The sequence below is a fragment of the Diadema setosum genome, chromosome 5 (genome assembly GCF_964275005.1).
Source record: "Diadema setosum chromosome 5, eeDiaSeto1, whole genome shotgun sequence".
In the NCBI taxonomy this organism is placed as follows: Eukaryota; Metazoa; Echinodermata; class Echinoidea; order Diadematoida; family Diadematidae; genus Diadema; species Diadema setosum.
Window position 1 is genome coordinate 2,539,236 of NC_092689.1, and position 20,816 is coordinate 2,560,051.

The 20,816-nt window shown below is 37.9% G+C and overlaps 1 protein-coding gene across 1 annotated transcript; it reads right to left on the reverse strand.

Annotated features, from left to right (window-relative positions):
• Positions 1–3,208: 3,208 nt before the first annotated feature.
• Positions 3,209–5,182, reverse strand: LOC140228421 (uncharacterized). Its single transcript, XM_072308639.1, has one exon. The coding sequence runs from the start codon at positions 5,180–5,182 to the stop codon at positions 3,209–3,211; it is 1,974 nt and encodes a 657-aa protein (XP_072164740.1).
• Positions 5,183–20,816: the final 15,634 nt, after the last annotated feature.

Genomic DNA, 20,816 nt, shown 5'->3' on the forward strand with positions numbered 1-20,816 from the left:
AAAATCATGGTGCAAGGCCTTCCGAAAGCCACATGTGGGTCAGTACGTCATGGAGCATGTTGTGGTCTGCATGTGTGAAATATAGTATGGGTTTTAACAGCGGGAATGGGTTTATTTTTACACATCCCTTCCACAACATCCCTGCCGATAGCAGTGTCCTGTATTGAGCATGACAACATGACGTTCAAATCATCGGTTCTGGTACACACACAAAATTGACAACAAAAGGATACCACTATTCAAGGCTTTGGAGTATAGTGATACTTTCAATAGCATTTTCTGCCAACACGTCATGTACGTATATGTCTTAGCAGTGGCAGAATCCAGTATTGTTCATTGACATGTTTGCCTTGGACCTAGGATTCTTGTAAACATTTTTGCAAACCTCAAAGTTACAATAATGGATGAGCAATACGTCCCACGGTAGACAATAACTCAATTTTAGATTCTGATTGTTGCATAGGTTCGAGAATTGTCTATAGTTCAGACAACAGGAAGGAACCTCAAGGCCTGTACAAACACCACTTCAAGGTCAGCTTTTGTTCTGCTGTGGAATTAAAAAGAACGTCATGACACGTGTGCGTGTTAGGAAAAAACATATACACACAGACAGACACACACACACACACACACACACACACACACACACACTAACAACCTTTCACCCATTGATCTGTGGGTTACACCTTTGTTATTATTATTATTATTCTGTGTATCCTTCAGGGGTTTTTTCTGTTCCTCACACTCTGGACGACGCACGGAATAAAGTCACCCAAAGTGATTATACTGTACATGTATTGTTTCCCGTATTCCACTAGACATTATACAAAAATGATGTTTGACAAAGAATAAGAACATTACAACTGCACCCCCTGTAGAACGAAAGAAATGTCAGGTACTCTCATAATGCATTGACCAATATTTTCATGTCTTTGGCATTTTGTGTCTCCTCTCGATGCACATGATATCTTTTCTGTTTATGTTATTTTGTGGTCATGTTTTCGTGGTCCACACAATCTAGAATTGATGGGCAACACGAAAAAACAAACAAACAAAAAATCGTCAGTTATGTCATCCAGAACGTTCATGTTTAAAGAGAAAGATGTAGGTTGGCAGAATGAGTGAAAATCTTCTTTATCATTGTAAAACCGTAAGCAGTTGGAACAAGCATTGGTTCAGACAGCAAGTAATAATGAAAGCTGCTGATCAACGCAAACTTTACTCTGGTTGTCTTTTTGTTACAAGCACCCCCATTATGTGAATGACCTTCTAATTAATTTGATATTCATAAGTGCAAAGCTTTGCAGGTCGAACTCCATTGAGCAATAATTACATTAATGGTGATCCATGCGAGGTTTTCAAAATTTTCCTTTCAATTCATGTGAACATACATACAATCCTTCAAATGTTTGTATGTTTGTATTTGCACTCGATTATCTCATTGTAGCTGCCCAGTAGGTCTACATGCAAGACTGAATAAAAGCGCACTAACAAACCACGTTATAAAGACTTATGATGAATAACCGCTATCTTAGTAAAAATGCACCATATGTGCATAATAACTTCTCTATATACATTTCCCGTTTTGTTGGATTTAGTAGCCTACGTGTACAAGGAGAAAATGGGAGCAACATATCGCTAACATATCTTGAATAATCACAGCATAAACAAATGAAGAAAGACATGCAGTTGTATATCAATTTACTACAATGTATATCAAATCAAAGCATTGAATCAAGATAACAATTTATAGTCACACACACACACACACACACACACACACATACTAAGAATTCGATTAAGTGCACAGTTCAGAACAATGATAATGAGACTTTGTGTTTGCACACAGCACATTTTTAATGTCCATAACTTCGAAGACACATTCATATGAAGTCCTGAATGTATTACAGTGAAAGTATACAATTTGACTCGCCAGCCTCCATTTAGTGGCAGTGTGAATAGTTCTCAATAGAAAATACACCTTGTCTATTTTGCGAAAATAAATAGATGTGCATTTGCAACCCAAACGCCGAACATGTATTTCAATCTTGAAAAAAACAAACAAACATATTTTACCATTTTTTGATACAATGTCGAATCAACTTCATTTTTAAGCTCTTAATTTTCTGAATGAATAGTGTTCATTTTGTATAAATTTCAATGTACATTGTATTCAAATGCACATTCATCAGATTAGTGTTCACTTTTAAGAACATTGGACATCATCCACAATTATTGCTGCACATTTCTTTCTCTAATGTTTTGTTTTCAAGTTCATATAATTAATTTCTATCACTTTGACCTTAAAATTCACCAGAGAAAATCAGAAAAAAAAAGTCAACATATCGAGTCTCAATGGATGTCTTGGTGAGAACACACGGAGCTCATACATGTCATAAGTATAAGCTCAGGCGTAATCAAAGAGAACTACCCAGAAATAACCATATGTTGAAAATCCGAGTCATAGGAACATTAAAAATAAAGATGGAAAACGCAATCAAACAGGAGTAGAGAATGAGACGTGAAGAGATGATGTGTATGGCAGACAGACCTGTATAAAGGTACGAATATTAACCTTTCAGCAGAATATGTTATCTCATGATCCGATAAATTATGTTGTATTAGTCGTCCTTTTGAAGTGATAATTAAAACAGATGACTGGGATATCATTCGAGTTGAACATTTCTGATAAACATGATAACAAATCATAGATTGTATTACTGAGCTCTTCGCTATTCCTATACAATGCATTTCATATGCCTGTTTGACTTAGTAATCATGGTTTGTCAAATTAATGTAGAGTAGTTTTAGATGTGGAAAAAGTCAGTTGCATCTCATTTTGTTTTCACTTTTATTCTCAAGTTTAATTTTTGATGTGCTGAAAATTACTTTCCTCTTTGGTAATTTTTGTAAAACAGCTATAGATTCACGTATTTTTTGCTCGTTCTCAATGCAATACAGTGAGTTCTACATAAGTCGAAGTCGCATTTAGTGAAATTTTTAAACACAAAAAAGTATCAATTAATTACATCATGTAAGTCCAATAGTGTCCATTTCGAAAGTCATTCTCTTGTCTAGTCTCGTATCTTAGAGTCGATTGTAAGTCCAGTTATCATAAGAGACATTTCTTCGTCAGGCGTTTCCACCTAGCTGTAAGGGCGGGGAGAGGACGGCGATGGGGAAGAGGGTAAATGCGTAAATGCATACTTCACATATCCTTGGCGATGTCGCTCAGGGTTTGTGGACCGCTGAACATCATGCAATGCCTACCAACGCTGACAGCCATTTTTGTTTTAGTCAACATGATCAGCTGCAGCTTGGTCGAGTCGTTGTTATTGTCGATGAATACACGTTCATCTTGGACGAGAGAGTCAACCAACTCCCCCTCGATCGTGTACCGATCTATCGTCAGCATCACCGCTTTCCTATCTTGCTCGTCGTCGTCGCCCTGTAGTTGAAGAGACGCGATTAAGACGTGGTCACTGGTGATGACTGGTCGAATGGAACTCGCCTGCTTCTCTTCTATACGCCAAATGACACTGCCTGACATGTCAACTGCAATGATTTCCGCAGCATTTGCAGCAACGATTTTTTGTTTTTCGTTTCGCGTGACAACAAGATGCTGTGGGCAGAGGGTTCCCGTTGAATATGTGGTGAGCGGCTCGCCTCCTGATACCGAATAGGCGTAGCATGCTGGTACTCCGCTGAATGCAACCAGAATGTTCTCAGGAGTGTACCCTTCAGTGAGGCAGACCGGCACACTCTCGTCCGGTACGTCTTCTGGTCGACTGCACCGGAAGTCAAGATTCTCTTTGCCCTCGGAAGAAAAGGCACGAAGACGATTTTCATGGTCGATGATGACGAACTGTCCATCCGCCAAAGCCGCAATGTGCTTCACATTTACCCCGTCGAGAACGCGCTCTTTAGAGCCGTTCGTCAGAACGACCACGAGTCCGTCGTCGTCTTCTGGTGCTATCGCCAGTCGTCCATCTGGGAAGACCGTCATTGCAGACACCGCTGATGGCAGGTCGTGTTGACGGGATAGCTCCCACTCGGAGAGCTGGAAGAATTCGCCTACGGATGTTGTCTGCTCAGAGATGGACATCGTTCGCCGAAAGCCCATGCGACGCGTGTACTCTTTTATCTCCTCCATTTGACCATCGCTTGGCTTTCGGGCCAAGATCTCGTCTACCCTTTGGAAGAAAAGATCCGCCTTAGCATGTTCCAGCGTTAGTCCTGGATTACCATCGTCGCCTCTTATGAGCCCCGTGGCGCTGTTTAATCTGTCGACAGCGATCTGGTTTGCGGCGTGAATGCTCTTTATCTTGCCCAGCAGAGTGCGCTTGACCGCATCGCATTCATCAAGAAGATTGCGGCGATCAGCATTTACAGCTTCGATGACGGCGTCGGCTGTGCTATTGATGATTTGCTCGAGAGTGTCGATCTCCATGTTCACTTCTCTCTGTTCGTTTTCAATGCGAGACAACTGCGCCGTCATTTCCTGAACTTTTGTTTCGCACTTTGTAACGAGACTCGTCATTTCATTCGCGAAATTCTTCTGGGCGATGGTGATCTCGACGCAGTCGTGCTGACCTTTTTCGTGGTCGATGATGACGCATCTTGGACAAACAGAGACTCGACAAGTTCTACAGAAGAAGCTGAGCTTTTCTTCCGGATGCACCTTACACCGTCGGACTTTCTGTTTGAATTGTTCTTTCCCACTCACCAGATCGGCCAGAGGGATCACTTGATGTGTTTTCATTAAGCGACGAAGTTTCTTATGCGCGTCGACGCAGTCGTCGCATAGAAAACCGTCACATTCGTCACAGCACGCAATAGCCACGGCATCCTCGGAGTCGCAAGAACTGCATCTCGTGTTGGTCAGATCTACAAGCAGGCAACTGTCTTCGTTCTCTTTCTGTCCGTTGCAAATATTTTCTCCTTCGGGAGAGAGGGGATCGGTAGCGGTCGTACACTTTGCCAAATCCAGGTTACTGGACTCGCAACCGTTCGGACACCGAACGTCGCAGTCATGTCCCAGCACCGTATTGTACTTGGCATAACAATCCAAACAGAGTCTATGTGAACAACCTAGTGCTAGTTTGTCTTCAGGTCTTTTGCCACATATCGTACATCTAGAGCCTTCTCCAACAAAGTAGTCCAAAGCTGTTCTCCCATCCATCGTAGAGCTGTTATCGTATCAGAGCGAGACGTAGAAATCCTTTTTCGTTTATCGATAGAGCCGCTAATTAGTCCTTCAAAGAGTCGAACATTTTATATACTTGATTTTTGATCGATAAACCATGGAAACGTGGAATGGAGTTGATTGGTTTAAAGCATGCCTACGTCATAGCTGTTGGGCGGGTTAACATGCTAGCAAAACAGGAAAAAGTGCGGATGTTGTGGGTTACTAGGGCAGGAGCTAAACGTGTTTTACCAGCTATACCACCAATTGCACCCTTGTGCTTTGTGTCACGAACAAAAGGGAATGTTGATGGGAGTTTTTAGAAAATGAAAACATTCTTGGATTACTATTAATCACAAAATTAGACATCAAATACTAATGACATTACTATAGTCGGTGCTGGTATCATATAGAAGTGCATTCTCGTTAAGGTAGGAGGAAAATGTTTTGAAGGTAAAACAAGACTTTTTTTTTCAAACGTTGTGTACCTTCCGTCGTTCTCATGGCCTCTACTTCCGGTAGTCACAAGAACGTAAAAACAATGGCGGTAAACTCGAGGCGAGTGATCACGCAATATTTCTTGGCCTAAGGTAATACTGACAAGATCGTACCTACTATAAGTATTAAAGGAATGGTACAGTTTCCGCTGAGATGGGGTTTGAGGTTTCCATTGGATTTTGATGATGATTTTTTTTAAAACAATAAGAAGCCTCTTTTGAAATATGAAAGAGTGCATAATTTTAAGAGGAATTCACAGTTTATTTGATGAAAATTGTTTTTGAAATGGCTGAGATATCCAAAACAAAGCAATCGTTATAAAAGGTGGGACCCTCATTTTATTAGGATCGCTGTGTTTTATTTTGTTTTGGATATCTCGGCCATTTCAAAACCGCCGATTTTCCTCATATAAACTTTGAATTCCTTTCAGAATTGTATGTTTCTTGACATTTCATAAAGTGGTTTCTAAATATCTCACATAAAGTTAAAAGCTAAATTCTCGCCTCAACCAATACTATACCTTCCCTTTAACTTGAGGCGAGGTATCACTCAATATTTTTTGGCCTAAGTTAAAACTGACTGGATCGTACCTACTATGAATATCAACTCGAGGTAAGTGATCACGCAATATTCCTTGGTCTAAGGTAATATTCTACCGCCGCCTCTTTCCGTCTCAGACAGTTAACGCTGACAATTTGAAAATACGAAAAAACATTAAGACTTTTGTCTCTAAACCATCAACGTCTGGGTGAGTTCATCTCCTGCAGAAATTGTGTTGTCATTTGTTGTCATTATCTCCAACATATGATTAGCACACTTTTGTCCATGCTGCCCGCAATGATGTTGCCTTTGAAGGATCGATCAAACAAACAACTGTAAAGTCACTTTAAAATCGGACAGAAGTGGCATTCTAGGATTTTGAAGTTTTACGTGTTTCCACGACAAGTTTTATTGGTAACAATCGCACACTCGACTTTACAAGTTGAGTGATGTCAAGATGTCATCACCTCAGCATTTTACAATTTGAAAAATATTACTGCGCATTTAATGGAGATATTATATACCGCAGTTTTGAAATGAATGGCTGGTGCGAAAATTTTTCGCTACCAGTGGCAACGTATGTGTGATATGTGTTCACAAGTTGACTTAACAAGAGCTCGATGTGCCTGTAAAGTGTAACAAGTTTCATGAGATAAGATCTCTTAGTAGTGCCTTGTTTGTTGAAATACCTGGCCAATATCTTGTAAATGATGATTATTTCCGATGACCGCATCAGTAATAATGGTTTGCTTTACGGCCATCGGATGTGGAGAAGGACATCTCAAGGTCACCTGCCAGTCCAGTCCATTGACCGTTGCTGACGGGATGCCTTGGCAGATATACATGAGAACTTGACGTCTCTCGGGCACTGCTCGTTCCTTTACCATAAGGTTATTATACAATATTACATCATTGGGTCATTCTGTAAGGAAGGAAATTAGCAGAATTGTGACGTACTATTATGAACCATGTGAGTATTGTCCAGGGCACTGGTCAAGCGATCACGTGCCGCAGAACCTCCTAATGACAGCATTGGCTTTATTAAGGCAATACCAGGATGTGGAAAGGATACTTCCTAAGATCCTGCGACAAGCTCATGCACAGTATGAAACGTCGAGCTTTTTATTTGAGACACACACGCACACACACACGCGCGCACACACACACACACACACACACATCCAGAAATGTGAGAATTTTCCCATTTCCCAGCCAGATAAGCATAAATTGCGACAAATTCCCCTTTTAGTCATTTCTAATTTGAGATTGATTACAGCGAACAATCAGAAGTCCTTTCAGAAAGGAAAAGAAAAGATCTAGTGAGACGCATAAAACTAAAGAAAAATTAAAGAATGCTTTGCAGTAAGATGATGAAACAAACGCAAAATTCAGTGACTGGAAGTGGATCTAATAGATGGTGTACAATATTATCATAACACTGTTCACATGCCGTCCCTATGCATTCCTCATACTATGCTGTGTACATACACATACATCACGTACCTGTATTTGCATAAACACAATTGCAAACTATAATAGTATATGGCTTCTATAGCTAATTCATTTTTCAATTGATTTCTTTTTGAATATTTTGAAGAAACTAATCTGACCGTATCTACAACACCTGCAGTTTTGACATAGAAATTGTAGGCCTACAGGTTTGCTGTTAAGTGTCACCCATGAATCATGCACCCAATATAGAAAATGATTATCTTTTAATATCGATTATGACACTTTCTCAGAAATTGATGTCAACGGTTGACCTCCCGACTAACAGCTCGTCTTCTAGGGATCAAGCAAATTCATTAACTCTTATTGTTTTAAGCACTAAAGCTGTATTGTATTATTGTATTTTTTAATAATAATTTATTGTACTGTATAAACGCGTATTTCTGATGACATGATTATTGAGAACGTTGGTTTAAGGCAGCGAATTTCGTGTATCAATTTGTGCTTTTTTGTTTGTTTGTTTCTTTCTTTCTTTGCGTGTGTGTGTAAGTATCTTTAGTCTTGTTTTTGCTTCAGTTTGTTTGTTTGTTTGGTTTGTTTGGTTTTTTTACCCCCATTTGTGTTTTCGCTCCCTGTCGGGTATTATGTCATCAAAAAAAAAAAATCGTGGGCGTGACGCAGACGTAGTATTGTTTTTACCTGCAAAAATAATTGCGAATGGAGACACAAGAGGAAGTATCCCGTGAGTCACTATGATCATAGTGCTATGTATTATGCAACATTACCACTCTGATTCAACGCTGCTCACTTCCTTTATCCTTGCTATGATAGCACGCGAGCAGGGGTGCCGGTGTTGTTGGCGGGATTTTGGATCTTCGCCGGGAACCGCGTGATATCCACGCTGTCGGTGCCACTTCCTCAGTCAGCCTTTAGTTTCAAAACCCAGGATGCCATGGCAACTATAAAAATGGAAATAATCTGCCGCACATCGATTTCAGATTTTGGGATCCCGTATATCATGGAAAGATTGTTGTTTAACTGCATGAGCTTTTACAGAGCAACTCCACTCAATAATAAAGGATATTATCAGATATAAGATAAAATAAAACGAACGGAATTGCACGCGTCAATTAATATCTAATCGAAATTCGAAATATGTTACCATTCTGTCATGACGGCCTAGAAGAAACTGTGGTATTAGTTACAATATTACATAAGTTGAATGAGATGCTGAGGTAATTAAATAACGAGTCTTCCATTCAACTTGACGTAAATCTTCATCAAATTTCTCTTTGAATATCGTGTGAAATTTCTTTATTTCATATATACGATATTCAAAGAGAAAGTCTTTGACCTTCGCATAAGACATTCTATTGCGTTGTATGAAGTAACCTAACCATATAATTACGTCTTGAGCGTTCATGTCTTGCTTCGCATCAATAACGCTGTATTTAACATTTTATCATCTTTTTTTTTATACCAAACTTCTGTTTACGTCACCACTGCTGTAATTTTGCCTAATACAAATAAATATTTCTATTGCAAATTTCTGGGGGTATACTGTAGATGGGTCTAGTGGAATGGATATAAGCTTTTATGTAATTCTTGTTTGGTGGGAATATTATTTGATTTTGATATATATATATATATGTGTGTATATTATGTGTATGTGTGTGTGTGTGTGTGTGTGTGTCACCCCTCGATGTAGACTAATATCGACCTATGTAATGTGCAATGTAATGTAAATGTGATATTTAGGGTTAAAATGTATTTTATTCACAGGGTTTACCTGAATATTACAGTCGCGTTGCTGATACAGCTGTACATATTTCGGGGTTAATACGGTGGCCCTTAATGTTATATTAACGATAAATGTAATATCGACCCTAAATGTGATACCTTTCAACCTTTATATTGTAACATCACCTTAAATTTAGTGGTACTGACTAAATAATTTCATTTGGAATTAATTTTGTTAAGTTTAGCGTTAACGTGTTTTATGGTCCATGTTACATTAAGGGTTGAAATGTTCTACATTTAGGGTTGTCTCCGTTTACTACATTTACGTTAGATGTTAGAAAATAAATAGGGTTCCCTTGATTATTTCATTTACAGTTTAAATGTATTACATTAGTTTTGGGGGGTCGATATAGCATTTAGATCTGAAAAGTACTGCATGTAGGGTCGATATTATATCTAGCTTATACATACTTGCTCTATACTCGCGGTTTTCGAATGTATATAGCAGTAGACCGCGAATAAAGATTAAAGAACCATAATGTAGTATCTGTCAATAGGTTCCCTTAGGAAACTCTTCCATTGTCATTTGCAATCACCTGTGAATAAGGGTATAGCTTCTGGGAGCAGTACTGTCTTAGCCCCATTTCGTTTTGGGCGGTGCTTCTTTTTTTCTCCAGATGACAATGTGGAATAGTTTGTTCGACAGCATGCTCTTTCTGTTGATCTATGCTAATACTTTTTTAGGAAAGCTTGTATTTCGGGGGAGTAATCTGATTAAACGTTCTCCATGATAATGCGCTTTTCACGAAGAGAATAGTGAGGCATCTTGCAATGTAAGCCTTAAGAAAAGGGTGTATCACGAAAGCTAGACTGGCAGGGTGGGTTACATGCGAATAACAGAACGCTTGAGAATCGACATTATGGCTGGTGTCACTCCTACACTTTTGTTCGTCATTGCTCTTGGCATTGGTACAGGTAAGACTGTCTTTGCTATCGTTTTCTGCAAGAAAGTAAGCCCGCTCTTCATGTGATCAAACCGTCTAATGAAGATTGACAAAAAATTCATCCCCTTAAGTTTTGGTAAGGGACATGCATCCCCTTAAGTTTTGGTAAGGGACATGAGTGTGCAGACAATCTCGTTTGAACTCAGTGTCAGACTATAGTCATTTCAGCTGCAGACACCAGCCCGTTTCTACCAGACGAGGTGATTTTCAATCACGCAACTTCCTTTTCTTTTTGGTACGGAATATCAATCAACGTTGGTTGCAGAGAGGTTTCGGAATAGTAATAAATAATATTCGGAATATGTGTACTTGAAATAATACTGTTTTTTTTATATATATATCTTTCATCAAAAGTGAATAAACGAATATTCAGCAATCAGCAGTGGCGGATCCAGAGGGGGCGCACCGGGCGCGCGCCCCCTGTTTATTTGCTGTTAAAACAAAACAAAAAAGAAAAGAAAAGAAAAAGAAAAAAATGAGATGAAACCCGGAAGTAGCACAAGAAATATTGTTTGCCCCCTCCCCTTTACGGAATTCATGGATCCGCCTCTGATCAGTAACAGTGTCATCTTACATGTATAACAGACAAATCTTTCGCATTTGATCACTTTCGGGCATGGCCTTCTTAAACCATTCTCATCAGACATGTCACAGACGATTTAAGTAGGCCTACTTGCAAAAATGCACGTAGGGCCTACATTCAAAATACATTATTATCGACATGCTGAAAGAGCTTTTGATTTCAGAATAGTATAAGGGTGCCGTAGTGAGGAAGCTCTATGGTACCCTAACTTTAAAAAGAAGGTCATGAGTTCGAATGTTGCCTGGTGTTCCATCGAAAGACAAGATGTTTCACTGTTTACCCAGCCTATCCTGAGGTACTGTTAGTAACAACGCTTTCTGGACATTGATCTTACAAATCTGCAGAATCCATGCCGTTAATACTCCCCTTTTGTGCTTTTGTATATGCGTCTATGCAATATTTCATTCAATATGCTTACTTACGTATGTACACAATTATGACATGTTTCTCTTTGTCTGTGGATGATAGCCGTAGTACAGTGTTTACCCATTTCTGAGCATAATCCTGAAGACAACGAACTCTCGACCGTCTTCGAGGATGAGGTAGACTGGACGCTGGCGTGTCGCACCTGCAAACAACTTGTCACCAACGCCGTGTATGCCTTGCTCGTCGAAAAGTCCGCAGTGAGTTCACACATTTGTCCATGCACAGAGTTAAGTTCGTGGTTGCAGGACCGTCGATATATATATGTATATATGTATATATATATATATATATATATATATATATATATATATATATATATATTTATTTATATAATTGAGAGGGGTACTCTCAGTTCAAGATTATTCGCTAATGAAATACACATTGTAGTAAAGTCACAATTTAAGAACAGTAAAAGTTTCATCACGACCTGGAAAAGTAAAGTTGCGGAAATTTCATGCGTTTTCGAAAATATGTAATACCTGTAAAGATTACACTATGCCAAGTGTATATGCACGTGAGCTGAGGCGATGTCTCGGCTTACGATTCTTCTATTGATTCAAACACCAAAATATAAGAGAATATATCAAATACAAATCAAAAAGATTATTAAAACATTTTACGTACTCAGGAAAAAAAAGACAGTGATAACAAATATGTTGTCTGTTGTCGTAAATCCTTTGCTATTTCCCTTTTCATGAAGGAATTGCTTTACATCGACAACATTTCTTGCTACATTATCTAAGTCTATCATTATAGAGACTTATAATTTTCTCCATGCTTCATGGCATCCGAATGTGTCAAGCATAAATCTATCTTGCCTTTCCCTCTCTCCTTCCTTTTCACTTTCCTTTCTTTCTTCTCCATCCGTATTTACTTTTTAAATCTTACAGGTATCAAACTTCTTCATCGACCCGTGCAATGACTTCTTTACCGACCTAACAGACATAAGCAACTGCAAGGTTGCGATCTCGATAGATGTAAACTTATTTTACACTATCGCGCTTCGTATTTTGGTGAGTATAAGTTTTGCTCATTCAGAATTCTTCACTATAATGACAATGGCGGTTTACATCATACATCTATATAAAATCATCGAAAGTCAAAGTGATCATTTTGCGATATTTGTTGGGCCGAGTGAGTGAAATTTCACGAATGATTCATTATAGTTTATCAGCAGTACGAAAAATGTAATGTTCGTAACTATCTATCCATATTTTTAGTGTATGTAGGCTTAATTACAGAGAGATATATAGCGTAAGAGAGGGATACACAATATAGTATTTTTCAGTGACCTTTCAATGACATGGAGCATCATGGGACTAGCATTCTTTGCCATCAATTTGGTGACATTGCTTACGATTTTGATATTGATACCTCTAGACATGCCGTTATTTTTATTGTGTAAGATTTTAGATCAATGTTCTCTATCACTTCTGCAAGTTGTGGCATCATTTATGTCATATCTCGATCATTCAATAACTCTATCAATTCTAAATCAATCTTTTCTCCCACTCTCTATATCATCTCAAAGTAACCTCTGCCATTTGCGTTGATTACATCAATCAATTGTCCATCATTATATTTTTGTCTCTCAATTATTGTGGTAATCTCAGACTATTGCTCTCTCTCTCTCTCTCTCTCTCTCTCTCTCTCTCTCTTTCCCGGGCAGAAACCAGACGAAATTTGTCACAAGCTTCTCGACGTCTGCACACCAAACGCCTACAATGGAACAGAACTTCGAAAGCCGTGAACTAATTACTTAATTCTTCTATAAACTGTCTATACTATAAAGTTTTTCTTTGGGGTTTGTTTGTCTGTGTGTTTGTTTTAACTTTCGTAAGCGATGGCGCAGTTTGTATCAACAAGACGCCCTACAGTCATGAAATGGGAGGGCGCCACCTGTTTACTTCTGAAGGTCTTTTTCTTTTAATTTGTGGCCCTGCATCACAAACTAACAAAGAGTCGCCAGGCATGGATATTTAGTTAAAGCAAATTCTGAAAGAGCAGACTATAAACTTAAAAATCATATATAATTTAATCAAAATGGACCCACGTCACCCATATAGATATTGGGAATTCAGCACACACTCTGGAAAATTTGTACTGAGAAAAGAGAGTCTCTGAAGTTTAGGGGTCTATTCAATTGCTTAATCTTTACCAAGCAGTACGTGTTCTGTGCAATGAAAGGTATAAAAAAAAAAAAACAGGATGTAAAACATCATAGCAACAACAATGAATAGATTATCAGAGTAAAGTGAAACTAAGTATGCTCATCAACACATTCTGTCCATGACTACTGCAGATTTTAGAGCAGTAGCATCATCGTTTCAAAAGTCATTTTAATGTGAGGAGTGTGTAAAAGATTTTGAAAGAATGAAAGGGGGCCTCATAGACGTACCTAATTACACTATTCTGCAAAAAGGTGCTAAAAACACAACTTTCCATTCGTTTTTGTGCTTCAAGAACTTTGAAATAATGTAAAAGAAGAGTTGGGAGAATATGAAAAACTAAAAATCAACTAGGTTGACAGGTTCACCTATTTTGAATCCTCATGTAAAATCAGGGTGTACAAGTTTTTGTTGATTTTGTGATGCACGGTTACATTATAGGAGTAAATACGTTGCGTCTTGGACCTACATTTACTGTCACAAGAAATATAAACGAATGTCTTTCTTTTATCCAACATTACCGCCGCCACCTCATTCCGTGCTTTTAATGAGTACATTCAGATGTTTTGACAATGCTCATTGAGTAATCATGCATCGTCACTGACAAAAGAATTTTTTCCTTCATAGCATTTCGGTCTTATTTGGCTGAGGTGCCTTTTCAGACTCAACTGTCCTTGAATAAACACCAATGATGGGGAGCAACAAACCTCAAAACATGACAGATTGTGTGTCATAAAAATAAGTAATTACTGAAGTGGTCAACTGTGGACACCCATCGTCTACCGTTGCTGTCCATTTTTACAATGAAACAATGCGTGAAAAAAATTGGAATATTAGAATGCAAATCACAATCAATCTGCCAAAATGTCTGGTTTCTCTAGTGCACTTCGCAAAAGAAATTGGCTGAGCGATGATTTTCCAATATATACACTACAACAGCTTACTGTGCGTGCATTTTTCTTGATTTGAGAGTAATTGGAGAGGGGTACATTAAGTATAACGCAGTTCGCAGTTCCACTTTGCGCATGAGCAGAAAAAAAGGTCATTCGTACCAACAGGCCTGTTGGTCTTTGAATTCACTGGGTTAAGTATCTGTGATGTGATGATTATTCATGTAATCTTTATAAATGTTGCTCACCAGCACATCCTCCTGGCAGCAAGTGGTATTTGGTAATATCAACAGAAAGAGACTGTTAATACATTCAATGAAAAATAATGACATGGATGATTTCCCAATTGTTAATGAGGGATCATTCGGGTCTACGCAAGTTCATTCTTTGTTTGAGCAAGATCGATCAATCCAATAAAGCTTATGCATTATTGCGCTCTAAAAACGAGTGAAGTGCTCTTAACCGGCTGAGAAAAAAAGAAAGGTGATTCGTATTCCAATGTGCCCATGAGCTAACTCCGATCTGGTTTGTTATCTTTTGTGTATGATGGTGATTTCTTAACGTGCCATGTTCTTGTTAACCAGGCTGGGCTGTTGGTAGTCATTATTATGAGATCAAAGCAGGACAACATGCTTAAAAATATGTTCGTGTTCGTATGTGACGCTTTTGACAGAAACAGGTGTTTTAATTAATTAAAGAGCGATATATGCCCATGTTTATATGTACATTTATCTCTTGATAATATGTGACAAATTAATAAACTTTCCTTTCTAAGCTTATATTTACAGGCGTCTGATTCTCTCCTTCAATTGGAGCTATGGACATAATAACGATAGATTCCACTCACTATTTCGAATTGCACACATTGTTCCTCGACGGTTGTATAAAGGCTGCGTGGGAGCTAGATTTCGTATTTGTAACATGCTTGCTTGATGCCTGCTGTTCTCGCTTGCTGAGTTTAGGTATTTTATGTGTCTCTTTTTCTTCTTTTATGGACGATCGAGTCAGGTCCTTCATTGATTATGAAATTTTCTGGGGTCCTCCAACTGACACTACAGTTCAGATCTCTTGAAGTAGCCATTGATGAACTAGACATCCTGACAGACCGACACACAGAAGAAAGGGATGGTGCAGTTTCCATTGAGATGGTGCTACAGGTCTCCAATGTTTTTTTTTTATGATTTTTTTTTCTTCAGATAATCAGAAACCTGTTATGAAAATGAACGAGCATATAATTCAAAGAGAAATTCAAGGTTTATTTGATTGAAATTGGTTTTGTAATGGCTGAGATATCCAAAATAGAGCAATCTTATAAAAGGTGGGACCCATCTTTTATTTGGATCGCCTTGTTTTGCTATGTTTTTAGATATCTCAGCCATTTCAAAACCGATTTTTATCTTATGAACTTCGAATTTCTCTAAGAATAGTATGCTCTTTAATATCATTCATAAAGTGGTTTCTAAGTATCTTGCAAAAAGCCAAGGGCTGAATCATCACCTCAACCAATACTATGCCATCTCTTTAAATATCGGTGGCAGGAATAAGACTTGTTCAGGGCAGTGTAGGCGACTGAAGCCTTAGTTGAGAGGGACGGTATTGATATCATGAGAAAACAATATACAGGATACCCTGATCCTTGTTCGGGTAGAGATCAGTGGTCTACTCGTTCCACCATTGTATTGGGGAGGTGGGTAGAGATACGCTTCGGTGTCGTATTTGCCGATGGGTTTTCGAGTGCACCGCGGCGGGCAACGAATGAAGATCGATTCAACCGAAGAACCATAACATCTGCAGATCGGTTCCCTCAACTCATCCATTACCTTTTGTAATCATCCGTGAAGGGTACGCTTCAAGGAGCTGCCTTAAAGCCTTGTTTTGTATCTTGGTCATTGTATTTTTGTTCAGCCGACAATGTGGAGCAACTTCTTTAAAGGACACGATCCATCCATAGAGCTATGCGAGTACTTTTAGGAAAGCTTGTATTTCAGGGCAGCTATCAGATAAGACGTTCTCCTTGATAGTTCGCTTGTGCATGAATCGGCTAATGAGGTACCGTGAAGTCCTGGGCTCGATCAACGTAACGTAATATCACGAAAGCTAGACTGGCAAGTTAGGTGACCTGTGCTTCACAGGACATATGAGAATAGACATAATGACTGGTGGCACTCGTCTAGCTTTGCTTGCTATTACTCTTGGCATTGGTACAGGTAAGACTGTCTTTGGCTGTTGTTTTCTGCAAGAAAGTAGGTACGCCGCGTTGCTAATCATCAATATAACTATCCAATAAAAAATGTCCGTTGAGTCTTAATCAAAATTCACATCTTTCTTTGTTGCTGAGAGCATATTATCACAATGAAACCTGACGATCTTTTATACCCTCATCAGCACCGCCACTAAAGCTGTTTCTCAGCAGCACAGCTGCACATTCGAAGTAATCTACTGAATTTGTCATCAAATCCATCTTCCTTTTCTTTTGGCTATTTATGATCTTTTCAACGTTAGCTGAAAATAGGAATAGTCAACGTGCTGGCAACCGAAATCACATGTCTTGCCTGGTAGGGTTTTTATATATATATATATATATATATATATATATATATATATATATAGTTGAGACAATGTAGATAACAGAAGATGTCGCATGAAACCGGCAGTGTTGTGAAGCTTTCGACCGTGGTCTTCCTCAGCTTTAATATCTGTTTATGAAGCAAAATATATGTTTTTGAGCATAACAAATCTGAAGTCATAAACACAATATATTGAATATAAGTTGAGCATGAGTTAATAGTTACATGACATACTTGGTAATATTTTTTGGCACTTTGCAACACATTCAACAATGTATAACTGTAAATGAGTGTATAGTGAGTATATGTAGCATACAAACATATCATCCAAAAAGATTATCAAACATATATCATAAATAAACTAAATAACATAATTACCTGCTAATTACATGCTTAACTTATATTCAGTATATTGTGTTTATGACTTCAGATTTGCTATGCTCAAAAACATATATTTCGTTTCACAAACAGATATTAAAGCTGAGGAAGACCACGGTCGAAAGCTTCACAACACTGCCGGTTTCATGCGACATCTTCTGTTATCTACATTGTCTCAACTATGATTTCACTTAAGATGACAGAGGCGTGCGGTAGGAATATCAGCATCATCACACTATATATATATATATATATATGTATATATATATACGTATATATATATATATATATATATATATATATATATATATAACATGGCTTTCCTTTTGTGCCACTTCTGGACATTGTCTTTATAATCTACTAGGATGATTTAAGAGATCTAAAAAAATGGACGTAGATTAATTCGCCTAACATCGCAACATTATTGTCGGCATACTGAAAAAATAAGTGATTTCACTGAGATTTAGAGTGTATTTCTACGTTGAAATTCTATGTTGTCGTGAAGAACCTCAACGGCTCTCCGCCTTTAAAAAAAAAAAAAAAAAAGAAGCATACCATGTGTTCGAATCTTTCCCATGCTTATACCTGAAGACAAGATGTTTCACCAAGTCCATTCTGTGGTACGGTACTGTTGATTATAGTGATCTATGGAAAAGCAGTGCGGACTATACACATGCTACAGTTTACAATTTCATACATTGAGTGAAACTGATTTTGTGTTTGTGTGTGTGAGTCCATATGTAGGTATAAGTATGATTTACTCATTTGATTTTGTACATTATGACGTGCTTCTCATTGTCTGTGAATGATAGCAGTCGTTCAGTGTTTACCCATTTCTGAGCGAAATCCTGAAGACCCTGCTGAAGACAACGTACTCTCGCCCGTCTTTGAGAATGAGGTGGACTGGACGATGGCGTGTCGCACCTGCAAACAGCTTGTCACCAACGCCGTGTATGCCTTGCTCGTCGAAAAGTCCGCAGTGAGTTCACACATTTGTCCATGCACAGAGTTAAGTTCGTCGCTGTTACATACTTTAAAATGACATTTTAATAGGGAGGCTGTCAAGGGATCCAAAGGTAACTTCAGGGAAACAGTAAGCTCCCACTTAAAGAAAAGTTTCATCATAATCGGATAATAATTACAATTGTAAATTATTTGTATAGAAGCCCTTTGTGTATTCGCAAATGAGTGATATCTGTCATGGTTATGTAATATGCACGTGAGATGAGATCATTATTTGGTCATCGTCTCCCCGCTTTCCAATAGGTTTATACACCAAATAATGAAATAAAATGTCAAAAGTGCGACAATCATTCATTTTCAAATCCTTTGCTATAGGCTCCCCCACACACTATCTTAATTTTTCGATATGAATATGACATAATCTGTAGACTGATTTAAATCCATTCCGTATCATAATATCAATTCAAGTTCAGTCTGCATACACTAAATTTTCAATTATTTATTACTTTTCATTGATCTGTAGATTTGTTGTACAAATGTATATTGTGTGGAAAGCTGAATGAATGAATGAATGAATGAATGAATGAATTAATTAATTAATTAATTAATTAATTAATGAAATCAGGATGAGTGAATGAAAATGCCGATCAAACAAGACGTCAATGCTAGATTTATAACAGCTTTTTACATATACGCAATTGCTATACTCTTTCAAAGGATATCAACTGTGTCGTGATACACTGATACAATATCTACATGTATTTCAAATCAAATTCAAATTCGAATTCATTCAGACTTTTCTGCATTGAACATAGCACATATTGAATACAGTTGTTTGCTTGTTTGTTTGGTTTTTGAATGATCATAATGACGATCTTGCCTAATTTGCCCTTCAATTTTTCTCTCCCTCTCTTTATCTCTCTCTCTCTCTCTCTCTACTCTCTCTCTCTCTCTCTCTCTCTCCCTCTCTCTCTCCTGGTATATACTACTTATATCTTACAGGTATCACAGTTCTTCATAGACCCGTGTCATGACTTCTTTACCGATCCCACAGACATTAAAAACTGCAAGCTTGCGATCTCGATAGACGTAAGGAAAGTGTATGCGTCCATACTTGGTATTTTGGTAAGCATTACAGTGTTCTGGTTCAGTAAGAATTCTTCAGCATGTCGTTTGCGTTTTACTTCATCGAAAGGCAAAGTAATTGTGTTTCAATATCAATGCTTTTTGGCTCAAGTGATAAAATTCAACGAATGATTTATCATCGTTCATACTATGATCGTTCATGCTACTATACTACTTGACGTATGGATCCAAGATCGAGTACACAATGCCTTGCCGAAAATCACAATCCATATATTTGAATGCCGGTTATTTTATGCTCCACATCTCGTACAATATGTCAAGACATCTTTTATATATATATTCTCTATCTCTTTCTGCTCGAAATTGGGCTTTTTTTGTCGAATTCATCTGTCAATTTTCCGTCATTTCTGTCTCTCAATTATTTTCATATTCTCAGACGATTGCTCTCTCTCTCTCTCCCTCTCTCTTTCCCGGGCAGAAACCAGACGAAATTTGTCAAAAGCTTCTCGACGTCTGCACACCAAATGCCTACAATGGAACAGAACTTCGAAAGCCGTGAACTAATTGCTTCATAGTTCTTTAACTTGTCTATATATAAATGTATTTAGATTTTGTTTCTCTGCGTGTTTGTTCAATATTTGTTAGCGATGACACAGTTTGTATCAACAAAATTTAAAGCCCTATGAGTATATTGAGAAAGATTGTATGTTGGGCGCAAACTGTATGTTCCTGAAGGTGTCATTCTTAATTTTGTATGGATAAGTACGTTGCATCAAGGAGATTCAAGAGATGGAATCACAACAGCATTATTCCTTTTGAGCCTACTTTGATGCCGCCACAAAAAGGAGAATATATATATATATATATATATATATATTATAGAAAACGATAACATATACGTATATTAGATATGAATGTAGATATTTATAGATATGTATTATGTGCCAATATAAATCTACCTCACACATGTCACAGATAAACGGACAAGTGATTCACGACTTCATATTGCCCTAGATCTTTGAAAGATTGACAGAGACAAAGCGTGCTAATTGGTGACACATTATTATTCCATATATTTGGTATTTTAGGAGTTTAACAAAAAGAGCCTCTCTTGATCTTCATTTTTATGGTGGAATTTATAACCACGTCGTCTTTGTAAAAAACAAAAACAAACAAAAAATCATGACAAAAGTTGCCGTCACCATCTCTTTTTGTTTCGTTCTCCTCCTCTCTCAATCTATCTTTTCCCGTACATCTATCTTTACCAGTAATTCTCGCTCTGTTGCAAGATTAAAGTTTTGCAAGGGCAATAAATAAAGATTTTGACTTATTTGACTTC